Below are 21,476 nucleotides of genomic sequence, written 5' to 3' on the forward strand. Positions count from 1 at the left end.
CATTTATTTATTTTTGTTTTTGTTACATTTGCTTTTGGGGTTTTAGTCATGAATTCTTTACCAAGGCCAATATCCCAAAGAGGTTTTCCAAGGTTATCCAGAAGATAACCTTGGAAAAATGTTTTTATGGTTTCAGGTCTGAGATTTAAGGTTTTAATCCATCTTGAGTTGATTTTTATATAAGGTGAGAAAGAGAGATCTCGTTTCATTCTGCATGTAGCTACCCAGTTTTCCCAGCACCATTTATTAAATAGGGTGTCCTTTCCCCAAGTTATGTTTTTGTATGTTTTGTTGAAAGTCCGTTGGATGTAAATATTTGGTTTTACTTTTGGGTTCTCTATTCTGTATCATTGGTTCATGTGTCTACTTTTATACCAGTACCATGCTGTTTTTGTAACTATATCCTTATAGTATAATTTGAAGTTGGGTAATGTGATGCCTCCAGATTTGTTCTTTCTGCTTAGGACTGCTTTGCTTATTCGGGATCTTCTTCAGTTTCATATGAATTTCAGCATTGTTTTTTCTAATTCTGTGAAAAGTGTTGTTGGTATTTTGATAGGAATTGCACTGAATCTGTAGACTGCTTTGGGCAGTATGGTTATTTTCATGATATAGATTTTTCTAATCCATGAGCATGGGATGTGTTTCCATTTGTTTCTGTCATCTCTGATATCTCTCAGCAGTGTTTTGCAGTTCCCCTTGAAAAGGTCTTCCATCTCCTTGGTTAACTATATTCCTAGGTATTTTAATATTTTTGCAGCTACTGTAAAAGGGATTGAGTTTGCAGCTTGGCTGTTGTTTGTGTATAGCAGTTCTACTGATTTGTGTACATTGATTTTGTAACCTGAGACTTTACTGAATTCTTTTTTTTTTTTTTTTTTTTTTTTTTTTTGCAGCAGGGTCTCACTCTGTCACCCAGGCTGGAGTACTGTACCGTGGTGCAAACATGGCTCACTGCAGCCTCGACCTCCTGGGCTCAAGCAATTCTCCCAACTCAGCCTTCCAACTAGTTAGGACTACAGGCAGGCACCACCATACCTGGATAATTTTTGTATTTTTTGTAGAGATGGGGTCTTGCCATGTTTCCCAAGCTGGTCACAAACTCTTGAGCTCAGGCAATCCACCTGCTTCAGCCTCCTAAAGTGCTCAGATTAAAGATGTGAGCCACCACACCTGGACTGAATTGTTTTATTAAATCTAGGAGTTTTTTGGAGGACTCTTTAGAGTTTTCTAGGTATACAATCATATCACCAGTGAGCAGCAATAGTTTGACTTCCTCTTTTCCAATTTGAATGTCCTTTCTTTCTCCTGCCTGATTGCTCTGGCTAGGACTTCCTGTACTATGTTGAATAAACATGAAATGGGCATCCTTGTTTTGTTCCAATTCTTAGGGGGAATGCTTTCAACTTTCCTCCAATCAGTATGATGTTGGCTGTGGGTTTCTTGTATATGGCTTTTATTAATTTGAGGTAAGTCCCTTCTATGCCTAGGTTTTTAGTTTCTTTTTTAATCATAAAAAGATGCTGGGTTTTATCCAATGCCTCTTTCTGCATCTAGTGACATGTTCACATGGTTTTTGTTATTGATTCTCTTTAAGTGATGTATCACATTTATTGACGTGCATATGTTAAACTATCCCTGCATCCCTGGGGTGAATTGATAGTGGTGTGTTATTTTTCTGATGTGCTGTTGGATTTGGTTAGCTAGTATTTTGTTGAAGATTTTTGCATCTGTGTTCATCAGGGATATTGGTCTGTAGTTTTTGTTGTTGTTATTGTTATGTCCTTTCCCAGTTTTGGTATTGGTGATACTATGTTCATAGAATAATTTAGGAATGATTCCCTCTTTCTCAATCTTTTGAAATAGTTTCAGTAGGATTGGTACCAATTCTTCTTTGAATGTCTGATAGAATTCATCTGTGAATCCTTCTGGCCCTAGGCTTTTTTCTGCTGACCTTTCTTTCTTCTTCTTATTATTGCTGATTCAATCTATCTGCTTGTTATTGGGTTGTTTGGGGTTTCTGTTTCTTCCTGCTTAATCTAGGAGGCTTGTATGTTTCCAGGAATTTATCCATTTCCTCTAGGTTATCTAGTTTATGTGAATAGAAGTGTTCACAGGAGTCTCAAAATGAAACTCTGCAGCTTCATTTCTAATTGAGCTCATTGGAAACTTCTCTTTTGTTTTCTTGGTTAATCTAGCTAACGGTCTATCAATTTTGTTTATATTTTCAAAGGATCAAGTTTTTCTTTCATTAATCTTTTGTATTTTTTGTTTCAGTTTCATTTAGTTCTGTTTTGATCTTCATTATTTATTTTCTTCTGCTAGCTTTGGGTTTGGTTTATTCTTGTTTCTTTAGTTACTTGAGGTGTGACATTGGGCTGTCAGTTTGTGATTTTTCAGAAAAATTTGCTGTATGCATTCAGCAATATAAATTTTCCCCTTAGCACTGCTTTTGCTGTATCCCAGGGGTTTTGATAAGTTGTGTCACTACTATCATTTATTTCAAAGCATTTTTAAATTTCCATCTCAATTTTACTGTTAACCCAAAAATCATTCAGGAGCAGATTGTTTAATTTCCATGTATTTGTAGTTTTAGGGTTTTCTTTTGAAGCTGATTTCTTGTTTTATTCCACTGTGGTCTCAGAAGATACTTAATGTGATTCTGAATTTTAAAAATTTATCGAGACTTGTTTTGTGGCCTATCATATGGTCTCTTGGAGAATGCTCCATGTGATAATGAGAAGAATGCATATTCTGCAGTTCTTGGGTAGAATGTTCTGTAATGTAGAATGTTCTGTAAATACATGCTAGGTCCGTTTGTTCTAGAGTGTATTTAAGTCCTCTTTTTTTTTTTTTTTTTTTGAGACAGAGTTTCTCTCTTGTCACCCAGGCTAGATTGCAATGGTGCGATCTTGGCTCACTGCAACTTCCGCCTCCCAGGTTCATGCGTTTCTCCTGCCTCAGCCTCTCGAGTAGCTGGGATGACAGGCATCTGCCACCTTGCCCAGCTCATTTTTGTATTTTTAGCAGAGATGGGGTTTCACCATGTTGGCCAGGCTGGTCTTGAACTCCTGACTTCAGGTGATCCACCCGCCTTGGCCTCCCACAGTGCTGGGATTACAGGCATGAGCCACTGCACATGGCTGTTCATTTTTGCTTGTTGACTTTGTGTCTTGATCTGTCTAGTGCTGTCAGTGAGTATTGAGGTTTCCCACTATTATTGTGTTGCTGTCTCCCTTTTCACATCTAGTACTAATTGTTTTGTGAATCTGGGAGCTCCAGTGTAAGGTGCATATAAATTTAGGATTATAGTATCTTCTTATTGGATTGATCCTTCTGTCATTGTAAAATGACCTTCTGTGTCTTTTTTTTTTTATTAAAGTTGTTGCTTTAAAGTCTGTTTTAGCTGATATAAGCATAGCTATTCCTGCTTGCTTTTGTTTTCTATTTGCATGGAATATCTTTTTCCACCCCTTTACCTTAGTTTAGATGAATCCTTACATGTTAGGTGATTCTCTTGAATACAGCAGATATTTGGTTTGTGATGTAGTATCCATTCTGCCACTTTGTATCTTTAAGTGGAACAATTAGGGCATTTACATTCAATGTTAATATAGAGATATGAGGTACTGTTCCATTCATTTTATTCATTGTTACCTAGATACTTTTTATATTGTTATTGTTTTATAGACCCTGTGAGTTTTATGCTCTCAATTTTATTGTTAACCCAAAAATCATTCAGGAGCAGATTGTTTAATGTCTATGTATTTGCAGTTTTGGGGTTTTCTTTTGAAGCTGATTTCTAGTTTTATTCCACTGTGGTCTCAGAAGATACTTAGTGTTAAAAATCTATTGAGACTTGTTTTGTGGCCTATCATATGGTCTGTCTTGGAGAATGCTCCATGTGATGATGAGAAGAATGTATATTCTGCAGTTTTTGGGTAGAATGTTCTGTAAATACATGTTAGGTCTGTTTGTTCTAGAGTGAAGTTCTCTTTTTTTTTAGATGGAGTTTCTCTCTTGTCACCCAGGCTAGAGTGCAATGGTGCAATTTTGGCTCACTGCAACTTCTGCCTCCCTGGTTGAAATGCTCCACTGCATTTTATTATATAATTCCCTAAGTATGTCTTTCATTTCCAGAAATTGATTGGGTTTTCTTTAGGATATCTATCTCTTTAGAAAATATTTTGTTCATATCCTCAATTGTTTTGAAAATTTCTGTTGTTTTTCACCTTTCTCTTATATCTCCTTGAATAGCTTAATAACCAATTTGAATTCTTTATCTGATATTTCAGTGGTTTCACCTTTGTTTAGATTCATTCCCGGAGGGCTAGTGTGATATTTTGGGGGTGTTATAGAACCCTGTTTTGTCATATTACCAGAATTACTTGTCTCATTCTTCCTCATTTGGGTAGATGATTTCTTCTCATTATTCTTGAATTTGTGTTTGATTTGACTATGTTTTTTGTTAATTTCTTTTTTCCTCCTCAAGGATGTGTCTTTAATGTTTGTTGTTTACTGCAGCCTAATTCAGTTCTTGGTGCTTTCACAGGTGAAGATTCTGTATAAGTTCCTCAGTTATAGAGTCTTTGTACGATGGCTTTCTCAGATGCTGGTTGCAGTAGCAATGTGCTTGCTGTGTCACCAAGTTCACTGTATCCTATAGGGTTGGAATGGCAGAGGTCTCTTGAAACTTCTCATTCCCCTATGGTGTGCACTATTTATTTATTTCCCAGTATTTTATTTACTGGGTTGAATAGTTCAATAGTTGAATAGGCTTCAGGCCAATAGGGGAGGTGCTCATGGGTAAAAACTGGCTTTGGCTATAGCAGGTGGGTAAAGGTAATACCTAATGGTGGGCACAGGTCCTAGCCTTTACAGAGGTGGCTGGACGAACTCTCAGGAAGACACACTGAGGTCTTATCAGAGGGAAGGACAAGAGTCACCTCAGCTCCCCTGCCAGGCCAGCAGGAAAGCTATCCTCCTCTCAGACTAACTTCTGACTCAGTGTTCTAGATATTCAGATCAGACAGGCACCTTTTTTCATCTGCAGGAATACTGATGTTCCAAGGAGAGAGAAATGGTGACTCTACCTCTCTTGCAAGCCTACACCTGGAGGGTGCTCCTCCTGTGGGATGCAGTCACCCAAAGTGTTCCAGTAAGGCTGTCTATAGGTGCATCCCTGCTGAGGTCCCATGGGAAAAGCCCCAGCTGTGTCAGCAATGGTGGATGAGGGGGAAAATAAATCTCCAAGACCCTTCACAAGCACCAGAGTTGCCTACTTGTTGGGGTAGAGCTATACACTTTCCCTGCTGAGCTCAGCACTGCAATTGTGCCTCTGTGGAAAGAAACTTCCCACCAGTGGAAAGATCTGGGACTCAAGGCCTGCTGTCTGGGGTGTTTTTTTTTTTTTTTTTTGTCCCACAGGGTTTTCTCTTGATGTGTTGTACTTCCTCTTCCTCTAGGAGTAGGAATCCCCAAGAGCCAGAGACTAATGTGAATGCTGTTGCTCCTCTGGGTCTTCCACACTCCAGGCTGGTGCTGGGGAATGTTTGCAAGGGATCCAGAGATGTGATCTGTCCTCAAGTCTCCCAGCAGTGGGTACCACCACCAGCTCTGATGGGGGTGGCAGGGGAGTGATGCAGACTCTTAGATTCCTTGGTTACAGATAGCCTCCATGTATTGGTGTTCTCAAATGCTGGTTGTAGCAGTAATGAACTGGTCACATGGACAGACTCAAGACCCCCTGGTTAGGCAGGGTGGTGCAGGCAATGGTGATAGCTGAGGTCATGCACAAGTTTTCTCTTTTCTGGGTACTGTGTTATTCCACCTGTAGATGCTGTAAAGAACTGTATCAGTTGGCTTCCAGCCAGGAGGTGACATTTGCAAAAGAATATCAGCTGCAGTGGTAATGGTGGGATTTGTGCTTGCCTTATGTTACCCAGGGAAGGTACTCTGGTTTCTCAGGTAATGGGCAGGGTCATTAAGCTTCCAAAAATTTCGGTCCTTTGTGTTAAGCTACCAGGGAGGGTGAAGGGACAAAGCCAAGTGGGGGCTGAGTTACGGAGGTCTATGCTCTGACTCTGCATGACAAGCAAGCAGCAGCCCCTGTGGAAGTTGTGGGTTGGTTCTCTGGCTACTGGGATCATGTTTCAGAGAGGAGCATAGCTGCCTCTGTTGCACAGAAGTTTGTGCAGGGAGTAAGGAGCACCCAACTTCCACACACTTGCAAGGCAGATCTCACACCTGCAGTTTTCTGCTAGCAGCAGTGAGCTAAGTTCCAGGCTGTCTACACTCAGAACTAAAAACTGCCCCAGGCCATAAGCCTTCACTGCAGAAATAGCAACCATGGCTTTTGGGCCATACCCCTCCCAGTCCACCCATACAGCTTCTACATTTGTGGCTGCATCAAACTTCTCATTTGCTTCCCACCCCCACTCCCTCTGCCCTGACTGCTTCTGGCTAAGGGTGTTCCTCCTCACTAGAAGTTGTATCACAAAATTCATTTGTGAGCTTCTTTCAATCTGTGACCACTGCCTGAGTAGGCAGACCTCCATGAGGTCCCCTGTGAGGCAGAATAAAGAATGGTTTCCCTTGGTTTGCAGTGGAGACTAGGAATGCATGTAAAGTTCTTCCTGCTGCTGTTCCTACTTTTATATTGCCTCCCCTCCCCCGCTCCCTAAATCAGTTCTAGCATGGCGTAGGGTTAAGGCCTTCCCCTGTGGCCTGGATTTCTAGATTTCCCAGTGGGGGTGTATATCCTGGAGGCAGCCTTTCTCCTTCTCACACTCTAGGGACAAAGTTTTTCATCTGGCTTATGGTGCTGGCTGCATCCTGCCACATCTTTAAAAGAAACTGAGGATTTCAGTTTTCCTGTGAAGTTCCTGCATTGCTTTTTGGAAAAAAAGTTCACAGTGTGAGTATCTACACACTGTTTTGTCTTTCCAAGCAGGAGAGGCATGTTAATGCTGCCTCCAATCTGTGGCAAAAAAACCCAGCATATCATTAAATATCCATACTACACAAAGTGATCTACAGATTCAATGCAATCCCTATCAAAATTCAATGTCATTCTTCACAGAAACAGAAAACGCAATCTTAAAATTTGAATGGGGCTGCAAGATCCAAATAGCCAAGACAACATCAGCCAAAAAGAACAAAGCTGGAGGTATCACACTGCTGGATTTCAAAATATATTACAAAGCTATAATAATCAAAACTGCCTGACATTGGCATAAAAATACATTGACCAATGAATAAAGAACTCAGAAATAACCCCACACACCTATGGTCAATTGATTTTCAAAAAGGGTGCCAGGTACAGACAATGGGGAAAATGACAGTCTCTTCAATAAGCTGTGTTGGAAAAAATGCATATCTTCATGCAGGAAAATAAAAATAAACCCTTATCTTCACCCTTTATACAAGAATCAACTCAGAATAAATATTTAAATGTTAAGACCTAAAACTATAAAACTTATAGGTGAAAACACAGGGAGAAACCTCCAGGACTTTGGTCTGGGTAGTGATTTCTTGGATTGTTCCCCAAAGCACAGGCAATGAAAGCAAAAATAGACAAATCAGATTGCATTAAACTAAAAAGCTTATGCACAGCAAAGAAAATAGTTAACAGAGCAAAAAGGCAACCCACAGATTGGGAGAAAATATTTGTAAACCATACATTGTACAAGGGGATAAGATCCAAAATATATAAGCAACCAAGAAACAAGAAAACAAATAACTCCATCAAAAAATGGGCAAAAGACCTGAATAGTTGTTTCTCAAAAGAAGACACACAAATCAGTTTTTTTAATGAAATGGGTAAAGGTGGCTATTATCTTGTTTTTCATGTCTTCAAACTCCCTATAAACAGAAATACAACCTTTTTTGTTGTTAATTATGCCCTCTTTACTGAAGTTGTGTGGCCCCAGATGAAATTGGATGACACAAAGTGTGCTCATGCTGCATCAGGTTTGTAGTTATCTTCAGCTCCCTGCAAGTGCTTGTCAGTTTTTAGTTCTCTGGAAAGCAGATGATTATTGGGATGTTAATATTAAGCCTTTGTTTGTCTTCAGTATTATCTGCTATGTTCATCAATGTGATTACTTTAGGCCCAGTGGCTGCTGCAGTATCACATTCTCTTATTGTAAAACTTTGCAATATGTAAGCCTTCTCCTTTCCTATCACTTGTAATAGGACACTTACTCATGTTTTACTGAGAAAGTACAAAAATACAGCAGGATATTTCCCACAGGGCAATGGACTTGAGTAAAATGGGGTAAGAAAGATAAGGTATATTGTATATTCTTCCCAGGTCATTATGCTTAGTTGGATGGTGTCTTTCACATTTACTGATATTTTCCAATAGTGCAATGCATAGTCACCTGGTGAAAAATGGTTTATGAACAAATATGATTTTGGTTTTGGGGATTGATTCCTCATTTGTCTGCACTAATTTGCAAACTAAGGATACATATGGTAACAGAAAACATGTTAGCGTTCTTGGTCTTTCCAATGTTTGTAATAATTTGAGTTTCTTTTTTATATAAGAATTTGTATTATTTTTAAAAAGTTCTCTTCTGCTTCTATTCATTTTACTTTGATAGGAGCTGCTGTTCTAGGGTCCAGCTTATCTTCCTCCCTTGGACTACTGAGTCCCATACAGTGAGTTGTGATTTTTATTTGGCTACTTGAGGTTGTATTCTTTCAGGGTATGTATAGATAAGGCAGTTAAACTCTCAGACAATGGCAAATGGGTAGGCAGCGGGAGGTGTAATAGTTTCTGCTTCTAAACTGTTGCACTGTCTTGGCTCAAAGCCTCTCTGAAAAAAAAAAAAGTTTTAAAATGAACTTTTCTGCTTCAGTTTTCTCTGAATCCAAAATGGACTTATCTCCTAACAGCAAGCAGTAGGAGCAATTCAGTCCACCAATACAGCCTCTGTTTAGGTCTACATGAATCAGCAGAATTGGGCAACCCTCCCTCTCACACACAGCAAGTGAGAGTGACATTTATGGTGATTATTCTCAATATTCTTATTGAATACTTCATATTATAATGATTTGGCTCAATATTCTTATAGACCATGTCTCTATCATCTTACTTGCTCAAACACTCAAGTTTTGTTAAAAATAAGGACCTTTCTTCAGTGGTCCTTCAGCCATCTGACAAATATGTACCAGCACTGTTCCAGGTGCTTAGTAGACACTGGGCAAAAATTCCTATTAAAGCTGATGTATCGAGAACTGGAGACTTATTTCATATTGGCTCACTCCCCTAAGATTATTCCATCAAAAGTAAGAAGGGGAGGTTCTTTTTGGTCCAACACCTTAAAATGTAACGGACTTCCTTCTGAATGGTAGTTGTTAACCTGTGCCAGGTTATACGTGCTTTGTTAAAGAATTTGTAATACAGAAACATCCTCACCTTTTCTCATCTAGCAGTGGCTAAGTCCATGGGCTTTCAAACCCAATTGCCTGGATACAAATCCTGATATTTACCCTGGCCAAATTACTTAATTTATTGCTGCTTCACTGTGTCCCCTTTAAATGGGGAGGATAACAGTACCTCCATTACAGTATGTATTAAATAATTCATATAAAGTGGTTGTGCCTGGCACATAGTAAGTGCTTATGTCATATTTAATGCAGTTATTAAACATGTTTACATCATAATTCGCACAGTTATATCAGCACTTTTGACAACCAGTTTTACTTATTTACAAATCTATCTACACTTCCTCCCCATCCTACGACAGACTCTTTGATGGGGCACAGAAGTGTTGGGGGCGACTTGTATGATTTGTTTTCCCAGGACCTAGCACTGTGCCTGGCATATAGCAGTACTCAATATATGTTTGCTGAATGAATGGGAAAGTTGGTCTGAAATTCATTCCTTGATTGGCTAGGGAAAGAGAAGAAAAAAATACCACCATAAAAATGCCCAAATGCAGTGGCTCAGTATCTTAATTTCTAGAGAGCATATTTTACAGCAATAGTCATCCTAGCACCCCAATCTAAGTGCCAGTACAGACCTGAATGGAAACCAACAGGATAGATATGGGAAAACAGTGTGGAGAGTCTACAAACACAATCACCGGCAGGAAAGAGGGATTTCTAACGAGCAGATGGGCATTATTTATTTTGGTGTCATGTGGGGCCAAGAGGCTATATGGGACACAGAAAAAGATAACAGTTTATAAATATTTCAGGGCAAACTTTACCCTATTAAGCTACAAATATGAATTTAGATGGATGACAGGTTAGATTTAAAAAGCCACTGAAGGCCAGGCGTGGTGGCTCACGCCTGTAATCCCAGCACTTTGGGAGGCCGAGGTGGGTGGATCACGAGGTCAGGAGATCCAGACCATCCTGGCTAACACGGTGAAACCCCGTCTGTACTAAAAATACAAAAAATTAGCTGAGCATGGTGGCAGGCACCTGTAGTCCCAGCTACTCAGGAGGCTGAGGCAGGAGAACGGCGTGAACCTGGGAGGCAGAGCTTGCAGTGAGCTGAGATTGTGCCACTGCACTCCAGCCTGGGCGACAGAGCGAGACTCTGTCTCAAAAAAAAAACAACAACAAAAACAAAACAAAACAAAACAAAAAAGCCACTGAAATGAAAAGTGAAGGTAGAGCTTGTTCACAAGGGACAAGAAAAGTGACCTGCATCTTGAGAAAATCTGCATGAAGAGGCATTTTTGGAATGTGTAACTGCAATTCTATACACAGGGTCTGTTTTTTATCATTAAATGCAACACTGAATAGTCAACAAAGTAAGTGATTTTATTATTATCAACTATAACATTCAAATCAGATTACATAAAAATGGTTCCATAAAATAGTATATTTTAATGACAATTTCTTATTGAAGAGTATACCTTCCTGACCTTTCCCCAGTGATTTGGCACATAAAACAGGTGCTGAACTGTAGCAGTTGTTCTACTCCATCCTGTAGGTTAGAGAAACTCATCAGAAGAAAGTTTCAATCATTTCACTGTTATTTTCTGCAATTCTTATTCTCTTATAGCCGATAATCTTCAGGTCTGAAAGACAAAATCAACATATTTCTTCATGAATCACTATTTCGTTTTCTCCTGACTGATGACGATTATTTTTCCAATTTAAAATAAAAATAACTGTTCACCAAGAAATAGCTACAAACACTGCATCTAAATTTTTGGTGACCAAAAAAACCCCATTAACATCAAATCTTTATAAAGTAGAACAGTTAAGTGACAACTCCAAAGTCTTTCTGAAAGTATAAATACAAGCCACCTTGTGCCTATATAAGAATGTATTTAGTAATAACCTGAATTCAATGTCTCTGTTCCATTTTTAAACACTTTTATAAAGTTTTTATTGAAAAGATTACTGTAATCTTTAAGAGTTTAAAAATCAAACAAAGACACGGATTTATAGTACAAATGCAAATTTTGAATAAGTGATTTTTCCTATTTATATTATCATATGCTAAATTTTTCATTATGATCCATATACAAAATAAGTATATAAACACCAGTCTTCTAATATTTATTTACAAACATAACTGATTTTCCTTATTTATGTGATTATAAAATTAATCACACCTGAGAGTTGCTTTCATTAGTAAATTAAAAAAAATTTTTCAGAAGTATTAAATTATAACAATAGAGAAAATTAAAAACAGGAAATTATAAAATGCAAACAATTTGTCCTGTTATCTTTTCAAGAGTGTATTTGTAGGTGTTGAGCTTCCATATGGAATTTTCTGAAGGAAGTTAGAAAAAAACCAAACAGATATTTTGGCCAAGATGGCTGATTAGAAGCAGCTGTGGTCTGCAGCTCTCCCAGACAAATGAAAATGGCAAGTGAATTCAGCACCTTCAACTGAAATACCCAGGTTCTCACATTGGGACTGACTAGGCAGACTACTCGACTCAAGGAGAAATAACTAAGGAAATCAGGATGGAGTGATCGCCCACCTGGGAGTGGCATGGAGCCAAAGAAACCCCCACTCTCAGCCAAGGGAAGCAGTGATTGTGTGACCCCACCTGGGAAACCACATTTCTCCCACGGATCTTTGCAGCCTGTGGATCAGGAGATACCATTGTGAGCCCACACCAACAGGGCCTTGGGTCCAATACACAGAGCTGTCCAGAGTCTTGGCAGAGCAGTTGCTCAGGCTCACACAGAGACCCAGGAGTTTAACAGATTCCAGCCCCAGGAATCCCCATAAGGCAGGAGATCCATCTGTAAATTCCCCGAGGAAGGGGCTGAATCCAGGGAGCCAAGCAGTTTTGTTCTGCGGGCCCCACTTCTACGGCACCTCACATGTTAAGCCTCACTGGATTGGATATCCAGCCAACCAGTGCAACAGGCTAGAGACTGCCTGAGATGGACAAGTTCCTGCGGGGAGGGGCAGCTGCCAGTTCTGTGGTTAGGTCGACTCAGCCATTCCAGCCTGCCAACTCCAAGGAGTTCACTGGACAAGGAGGAGTCCCCCACAATGCAACACAGCTGCTGTACCAGATCATGGCCACACTGCTTCTTTAACTGGGACCCTAATCCATCCCACCTCACTGGGTGGGGCCTCCCTGTAGGAATTTCAACAACTCTAGCCAGGGTTTTATGAACAGAACTCTGATCTCTCCCTGGGATGGAGCCCTGGGGAGAGACGGCCCCTGTTTCTGCAGTTCATTTGACACAGTCATTCCAGCCTGCCAGTTCCAGGGAGTCCAGGCAGTCTAGACAAGGAGGAGTCCACCACAATGTAGCACAGCTGCTGTGCCAGACTGTGGCTAGACTTTTTCTTTAAGTGGGACCCCGATCCATCCCTCCTCACCAGTTGGTGCCAGTGAGCACCAGCAACTCCAGGAATTTCAGCAACTTCAGCCAGGGTTATACAGACAGATCTCTCATGCCTCCCTGGGATGGAGCCCCTGGCAGGAGGGGTGGCCAACATCTACCCAGTTCAGCCTTTCCAGCCTGTTGGCTCTGGACAGTTCAAGCAGTCTGGATGGGGATGGGCTCCCCACAACACAGCATACCTGCTCTACCAAAAAGCAGCCAGACTGCTTTAAGCAGGTCCCTGATCCTGTTCCTCCTGACTAGGTGAGACCTCCCAACAGGGGTCTCCAGACAACTCCTACAGGAGTGTCTGGGCCAGCAACAGGTCAGTACCCCTCTAGGACGGAGCTCCCAAAGGAAGGAACAGGCTACTGTCGTTGCTGTTTTGCAGGCTTAACTGGTGATACCTCCAAGTAAGGTAAAAACTGAAACAACTAGGGTCTGGTGAGATCCCCCAGCAAACTGCAATAGTCCTATGGAAAAGTGGTCTGTTAACAGAAAAACAACAAAGTAACAACAACAACATCAACAAAAAAAGACCCCACAAAAACCCCACTGAAAGGTAAGCCACCTCAAAAATCGAAGACAGATAAGCCCACAAAGATGAGAAAGAATCAATGCAAAAACCCTGAAAACTCTAAAAGCCAGAGTACTACTTCTCCTCCAAATGACTGCAACACCTCCTCAGCAAAGGCACAAAACTGGGCTGAAGTTGAGATGGTTTAACTGACAAAAGTAGGCTTCAGAAGGTGAGTAATAATGGATTTCACTGAGCTAAAGGAGCGTGCTGTAACTCAATGCAAAGAAGTTAAGAATCATGATAATACAGGAGCCAACAGCCAGAATAGCCAGTTTAGAGAGGAGCATTACTGATCTCATGGAGCTGACAAATACAACATGAGAAATACATAATGCAATCACAAGTATCAATGGCAGAATAGACTAAGTATCTTTCTGAAATAAGACAGGCAGACAATTTATACACACATACACACACACACACAGAGACACATACACACACACACACAGACACACACACAGAATGAAAAGGAATGAACAAAACCTCCAAGAAATATGGGACTATGTAAAAACCTATGACTAATTGGGGTACCTGAAAAAGGGAGAACAGAACCAAGTTGGAAAACATACTTCGAGATATCATCCAGGAGAACTTCCCCAACCTAGCAAGACAGGCCAAAACTCAAAGTCAGGAAATCCAGAGAACCCCAGTAAAGTATTCCATGATAAGAGCAACTTCAAGACACACAATCTTCAGATTCTCCAAGGTCAAAATAAAAGAGAAAATGTTAAGGGCAGCCAGAGAGAAAGGCCAGGTCACCTACGAAGAGAAACCAGTCAGACTAACAGTGGACCTCTCAGTAGAAACCTTACCAGCCAGAAGAGAATAGGGGCAATATTCAACATTTTTAAAGAAATTCCAACCCAAAATTTCATATCTGGCCAAACTAAGCTTCCTAAGTGAAGAAGAAATAATATCTTTTTCAGACAAACAAATGCTGAGGGAATTCATCACCACCAGGCCTGCCTTGCAAGAGCTCCTGAAGAAAGCACTAAATATGGAAAGGAACAACCACTACCAGCCACTACAAAAACACACTAAAGTAGACAGACCAGTGATGCTATGAAGCAACCAAATAAACAAGTCTGCAAAATAACCAGCTAGCATCATGACAGGATGAAATTCACACACAACAATATTAACCTTAAATGTAAATAGGCTAAATGCCCCAATTTAAAGACACAGACTGGCAAACTGGATAAAAAGTTGAGACCTATTGGTATGCTGTCTTCAAGAGACCCATCTCACAAACAAAGACACACATAGGCTCGAAATAAAGGGATGGAGGAAAAATTTACCAAGCACATGGAAACCAGAAAAAAGCAGGGGTTGCAATCCTAATTTCTTACAAAACAGACTTTAAACCAACCAAAATTTACAAAGACAGAAGGTAAAGGTTCAATTCAACAAGAGTTAACTATCCTAAATATATATGCACCTAATACAGGAGCATCCAGATTCACAAACAAGTTCTTAGAGACCTACAAAGAGACTTAGACTCCCACATGATCATTGTGAGAGACTTTAATGCCCCACTGACAATATTCGACAGATCACTGGGACAGAAAATTAACAAAGATATTCAGGACCTGAACTCAGCTCTGGATCAAACAGACCTGATAGATATCTACAGAACTCTGCACCCCAAAACAACAGAACATACATTCTTCTTGTTGCCACATGGCATTTACTCTAAAACTGATCACAGTAAGGTAAAACACTTCTTAGCAAATGTAAAGAACTGAAATCATAACAGTTTCTCAGATCACAGCACAATCAAATTAGAACTCAAGGCTAAGAAATTCACTCAAAACCATACAACTACATGGAAACTGAACAATCTGCTCCTGAATGACTCCTGGGTCAATAATGAAATTAAGGTAGAAATCAAGGAGTTCTTTGAAACTAATGAGAATGAAGAGACAACATACCAGAATAAGAGGGAAATTTGTAGCACTAAATGCCCACATCAAAAAGCTACAAAGATCTCAAATTAACAACCTGACATCACAACAAAAAGAACTAGAGTACCAAGAGCAAACACAGCTAGCAGAAGACAAGAAATAACCAAGATCAGAGCAGAACTGAAGGAGACAGCGACAAGAAAATCCTTCAAAAAAAAAAAAAAAAAAAAAAAAAAAATCAATGAATCCAGGAGCTGGTGTTTTGGAAACATAATAAAAATAATAATATAATAATAAAAAAATAGGCTGCTAGCTAGACTAATAAAGAAGAAGAAAGAGCAGAATCGACACAATCAGAAATGATAAGGGGGTATCACTACTGATCCCACAGAAATATAAACCATCATGCAAGAATACTACAAACACCTCTATACACATAAACTAGAAAATCTAGAAGAAATGGATAAATTCCTAGACACATAAACCCTCCAAAGACTGAACCAGGAAGAAATTAAATCCCTGAATAGACCCATAATTCTGAAATCAAATCAGTAATAAATAGCTCACCAACCAAAACAAACAAACAAACAAACTAACAAAAAAAACGATGACCAGACAGATTTAGAGCTGAATTTTATCAGAGGTATAAAGAAGAGCTGGTACCATTTCTACAGAAACTATTCTAAAAAATTCAAAAGAAGGGACTCCTCCCTAACCTATTTTATGAGGCCAGCATAATCCTAATACCAAAATCTAGCAGAAGTGCAACATAAAGAAAACTTCAGGCCAATATGCCTGAAGAACATCGATGCAAAAATCCTCAATAAAACACTGGCAAACTGAATCCAGCAGCACATCAAAAAGCTTATCCACCACAATCAAGTCAGCTTCATCCCCAGGATGCAAGGCTGGTTCAACATATGCAGATCAATAAATGTAATTCATCAACATAAAAAGAACTAAAGACATAACCACATGATCATCTCAATAGACACAGAAAAAGCCTTTGATAAAATTCAACATCCTTTCATGTTAAAAACTCTCAATAAACAAGGTATTGAAGGAACATGCCTCAAAATAGTAAGAGCCATATGTGAGAAACCTACAGCCAATACTATACTAAATGGTGAAAAGCTGGAAGCATTACCCTTGAAAACAAGCAAATGACAAGGATGCCTTTTTTCATCACCGCTATTCAACATAGTACTGGAAGCTCTGGCCAGGGCAATCAGGCAAGCGAAAGAAATAAAGGGTATTCAAATAGGGAGAGAAGAAGTCAAATTACCTTTGTTTGCAGATGACATGACGCTATATCTAGAAAATCCCATCGTTTCATCCCAAAAGCTTCTTAAGCTGATAAGCAACTTCAGCAAAGTCTCAGGATACAAAATCAATGTGCAAAAATTGCTAGAATTCCTATACACCAACAACAGGCAAACAGAGAGCCAAATCATAAATCAACTCCCATTCACAATTGCTACAAAAGAATAAAATACCTAGGAATACAGCTAACAAGGGAAATGAAGGACCTCTTCAAGGAGAACTACAAACCACTGCTCAAGGAAATCAGAGAGGACACAAACAAATGGAAAAACATTCCATGCTCATGGATAAGAAGAATCAGTATGGTGAAAATGTCCATACTGCCCAAAGTAATTTATAGGTTCAATGCTATTCCCATTAAGCTAACATTGACATTCTTCACAGAATCAGAAGAAACTATTTTAAAATTCATACGGAACCAATAAAGAGCCCAAATAGCCAAGACAATCCTAAGCAAAAACAACAAAGCTGAAGGCCCTTCACTACCCAACTTCAAACTATACTACAAGGCTACAGTAACCAAAATCACATGGTACTGGTACAAGAATAGACACATAGACCAATGGAACAGAACTGAGAACTCAGAAATAAGACCACATGCCTACAACTATCTGATCTTCGACAGATCTGACAAAAACAAGCAATGGGCAAAGGATTTTCTACTCCATAAATGGTGCTGGGAAAACTGGCTAGCCATATGCGGAAAACTGAAACTGGACCCCATCTTTACACCTAATACAAAATTTAACTCAAGATGAATTAAAGACTTAAATGTAAAACCCAAAACTATAAAACCCTAGAAGAAAATCTGGGCAATACCATTCAGGACACAGGCATGGGCAGATTTCATGACAAAAATTTCAAAAGCAATTACAACAAAAGCATAAATTGACAAATGGGATGTAATTAAACTAAAGAGCTTCTGCATAGCAAAAGAAACTAGCATCAGAGTCAACAGGCAACTCATAGAATGGGAGAAAATGTTTGTAATCTATCCATCTGACAAAGGTCTAATATCCAGCATCTACAATGAATTTAGGCAAATTTAGAAGAAAAAATAACCCCATTAAAAAGCAGGCAGGCAAAGGACATGAACAGATACTTCTTAAAAGAAGATATTCATGAGGCCAACAAACATGAAAAAAAGCCAACATCATTGATCATTAGAGAAATGCAAATCAAAACCACAACTGAGATACCATCTCATGCCAGTCAGAATGGAAATTATTAAAAAGTCCAGAAACAACAGATGATGGCAAAGTTGTGGAGAAAAAGAAACTTTTACATTGTTGGTGGGAGGGTAAATTAGTTCAACCACTGTGGAAGACAGTGTGGCAATTCCTCAAAGATCTAGAGGTAGAAATACCATTTGACCCAGAAATTCCATTACTGGGTATATACCCAAAGGAATAGAAATCATTCTATTATAAAGACAAACGCGTGTGTATGTTCACTGCAGCACTATTCACAATAGCACAGACGTGCAATCAACTCAAATGCCCTGACTGGATAAAGAAAATGTGGTACATATACACCATGGAATACTATGCAGTCATAAAAAGGAATGAGATCATGTTCTTTGCAGGAACATGGATGGAACTTGAAGCCATTATCCTCAGCAAACTAATGCAGGAACAGAAACCCAAAAACTGCATGTTCTCACGTATGGGAGCTAAAAGATGAGAACACATGGACACGTGGGGCTGGGGGGAACAACGTACACTGGAGCCTGTTAGGAGGGTTTGGGGGAGGGAGAGCATCAGGAAGAATAGCTAATGGATGCTGGAGATTGGTTGATCTGTGCACCAAACCACCATGGCACATGTTTACCTATGTAACAAACCTGTACAACCTGCACGTGTACCCTGGAACTTAAAATAAATGTTGAAGAAAATAAGTAAGTATTTCGAAGACAACTGTAAAAATATGTAATAGTTTGAGTTCCTTTAAACAGTAGATGACTTTGTTTGCCCAAAAACAACTTAATCTACTAGTCCCTTTCTATATTTATAAATTTATAAATGTTTTCTGAAACTGAATACTCACAGGATACCACATAGCCTACCTAAGAAGACTGACAGTCTACTAGCTAAGTAAAAGAACTCTACAGAATTTTAAATTGTCTATTATTAAACTCTGAGCAACAAAAGCACTGATCTGGGAAACTAGCCATGTATGCTTTGCCATATCAGCCATCTATAACAATAAGAAGATAAATCGCAGAATTTTGTCACTTTGTTTGTGAAATCTCTATCCAAATGTAAAAACTGCATCCAAAGTCTGGGAAATAACAATCTGATGACAGTTACACGCAGCTCCAGAATATACCCTTTTCACCTTTGGTATGTGACTCAATATACTCAAAGCAGTTCTTAGTAAAGAGACACCAGTACATTTTAAGAAACAATTTGTTATCCCATCCAGCTGGTTCATATAATTACAAAGGAGGTGGTGGTCATGCAATTGGAAAGAAATCTAAGTTAATGTCCCACAAGAAGTCTGCAACTCCACTCAATAGAATTAAATGTGTTTAGTCACAGTCATCAGTTGTTTCCACACAAAAAGATTTATTTAATTGAAATGAAATGACAATACCACCTTTCAGTGGAATTTAGAAGTAAAATTGAATGGTATGATCCACCACATAAAACAATGTGGACATTGACCTCAAGGCAATAGAGGGCTAATGAAGCCCAAATTTGTTTCAAGATTTTTTTTGGAGGAAGTATAAAAGTATGGGCTCTGCCAGAACAGTGGCAGTGATGAGAAAAAAGAGAGGTCAGGTTCAGAATTTTGGAAACAAGAGAGTAACAGGTTGGGTTTGGAGGTGAGTGGAATGGGAGAGAGAAGAGGAAAGGAGCCAGGGAGATGGCAGGAAGGAGTTACTAGAAAATGACATTCAGAGATTATTAATTTTCAGATTGAAGAATGCAGCTATGCTGTTTTTCAGGATAGGGAATGGAGGGTTGATTCTGAATATGATAAAATCTGGACATGGCAGACATGTAGAAATTAGGATTTGGCACTTAGGAAACTTGAGGCAAGAGGGAACAAATTGGAAGGTCTCTAACACAGGTTTCTGCTTTTCTATCCCACTTCTTCATGTCATGTGGCCCCACTTAAAAATCTTGAATGACCCTCTCTTGCATTCTCAAAGTTCAAATACTCTAGAATTAAACACATGAGCCTCCACTATGTGGCCCCAGTTAACCTTTCTGAGTTATTCTTTCTACACTCTATTTTCTATAGCCTGGTCCCGCTACACTGCTTGCTATTGCCCAGATAAATACCCTCACACTGCTGAACTTGGGTACCTGAAATTTCCTTTCTCTTTTCTCTGCCTGGCAACCATGACTAATCTTTCAAAATCCACCTCAAACGTTACATTTTCTGTCCAGCTCTTCACAACAATTCCTTTCTAACATAGACTGGGCTCCTTTCTCTAGGATTGCCAGAAAGCTTAATACATACTTCCACTACAACGCTTCTCTAATCATACTGGCTCTTCCTGGTAAATAAGAAATGCTGAGTGCTTATTAGGTGCCACAAAGAATAATAAAGACTTCACATGAATTATTTTATCCTCACAACTACTTTGTAAGAAAGACACTGTTAATAATTTCATTTCACAGTGACAAAACTTAGGCTCCAAGCAGCTCCGTAACGTGGCTAAGGATACACAGCTAGGAGGTAGATGGCAGGGGTATGAGTGTAAACAATTTGACTCCAGTGCTTGCAAGCACCATTTTATTCTATATGATGCCTCTTAGGCTGCCAGTCCTCTGAAAGCAGGGCGCTGATATGATTATCTTATACTCCCATCAGCCAGGGCAATGTCCGATACACAGTGGATGCCTGGTATATCTAAGCACAGTACAGAGTACAGTGACCCCCTTGAAAATGTCACTTCATGTGCAAATTCATCTTTAAATAATTGGGATATTTTGCAGATGGTTAATTTGCTTCCAAGGGGGAAAAACAGTATCATGGTCAAAGACTAGATAGTTAAGACAGTGGCACAGCTGGAAACATCAACTCATACTGGAGGCAATTAATGATACATGTTTTTCAGGAGGTTCCCCTGTGGGGAAAAAGAGAGGTTTTTACACTAAATGTAAAACGTAAATATGAAGTAAATATGGTTTTACTTCTCTCTGGCTCAAACAGAAATGAAAACAAGCATACACACAACTTTTCTGTATTGCTTATTTCTTTCCACTAAAACAAAGAAATTCAAGGTAATATAAGAAAGGGGAGGAGAGGGCTATTTATGTCTGTCTTTCTCAAACTTCAGCAGGCATACAAATTGCTTGGATTCTTATGAGAATGCAGCTTCTGATTTCACTTATTCTGTGGAGGGGCTCATGATTCGCCAATCCTAACAAGCTCCCACCTGATGCAGTGCTGGTTTATGGACCACATTCTAATTAGCATGGGTTCCCCTCAGACCAAAGACAGAGCTATTTATAAGAGAGAGGAGCACCTTCAGTAAGAAATTGCTAACACTATCTAACAGAAGGTAACACACATACTTCTTCCTAAACTAGAGATGACTCCATTTGATACACAGTATCTTTCCTGGTTCTTTTCTCCCAAATTGCAGTTCAAGTAGCTTTAGTACTCAGCAAATGTATTTAGATTCTTTAAAAGTTGGTAACCCACATATGGTAACATTATGCAAACTAGAATTGAATTCTCAGATTATGTTGCTTACATATTTTCCCTATTTTGTGCTGAGATGACCTAATCTCCTCACTAGATTAGTTTTTAAAAACAAGAAGTGTGGCATCTAGCACATTACTTTTCATATTATCAATGCTTAACTACTTGAAACTTAAATGAAA

At 39.3% G+C, this 21,476-nt stretch overlaps 1 protein-coding gene across 1 annotated transcript in view; it reads right to left on the reverse strand.

Annotated features, from left to right (window-relative positions):
• Nucleotides 1-10,761: 10,761 nt before the first annotated feature.
• The window catches only part of MRPL13 (mitochondrial ribosomal protein L13), a 49,493-nt gene continuing 38,778 nt past the window's right edge, over nt 10,762-21,476 (reverse strand). The window contains exon 7 of the mRNA XM_008001451.3: nt 10,762-11,042. Within this exon, the coding sequence (XP_007999642.1) occupies nt 11,021-11,042 (22 nt within the window). The 3' untranslated portion in view covers nt 10,762-11,020. The remainder of the gene's footprint in view (nt 11,043-21,476) is intronic.

Source organism: Chlorocebus sabaeus, chromosome 8 (genome assembly GCF_047675955.1).
Source record: "Chlorocebus sabaeus isolate Y175 chromosome 8, mChlSab1.0.hap1, whole genome shotgun sequence".
NCBI classification, from domain to species: domain Eukaryota; kingdom Metazoa; phylum Chordata; class Mammalia; order Primates; family Cercopithecidae; genus Chlorocebus; species Chlorocebus sabaeus.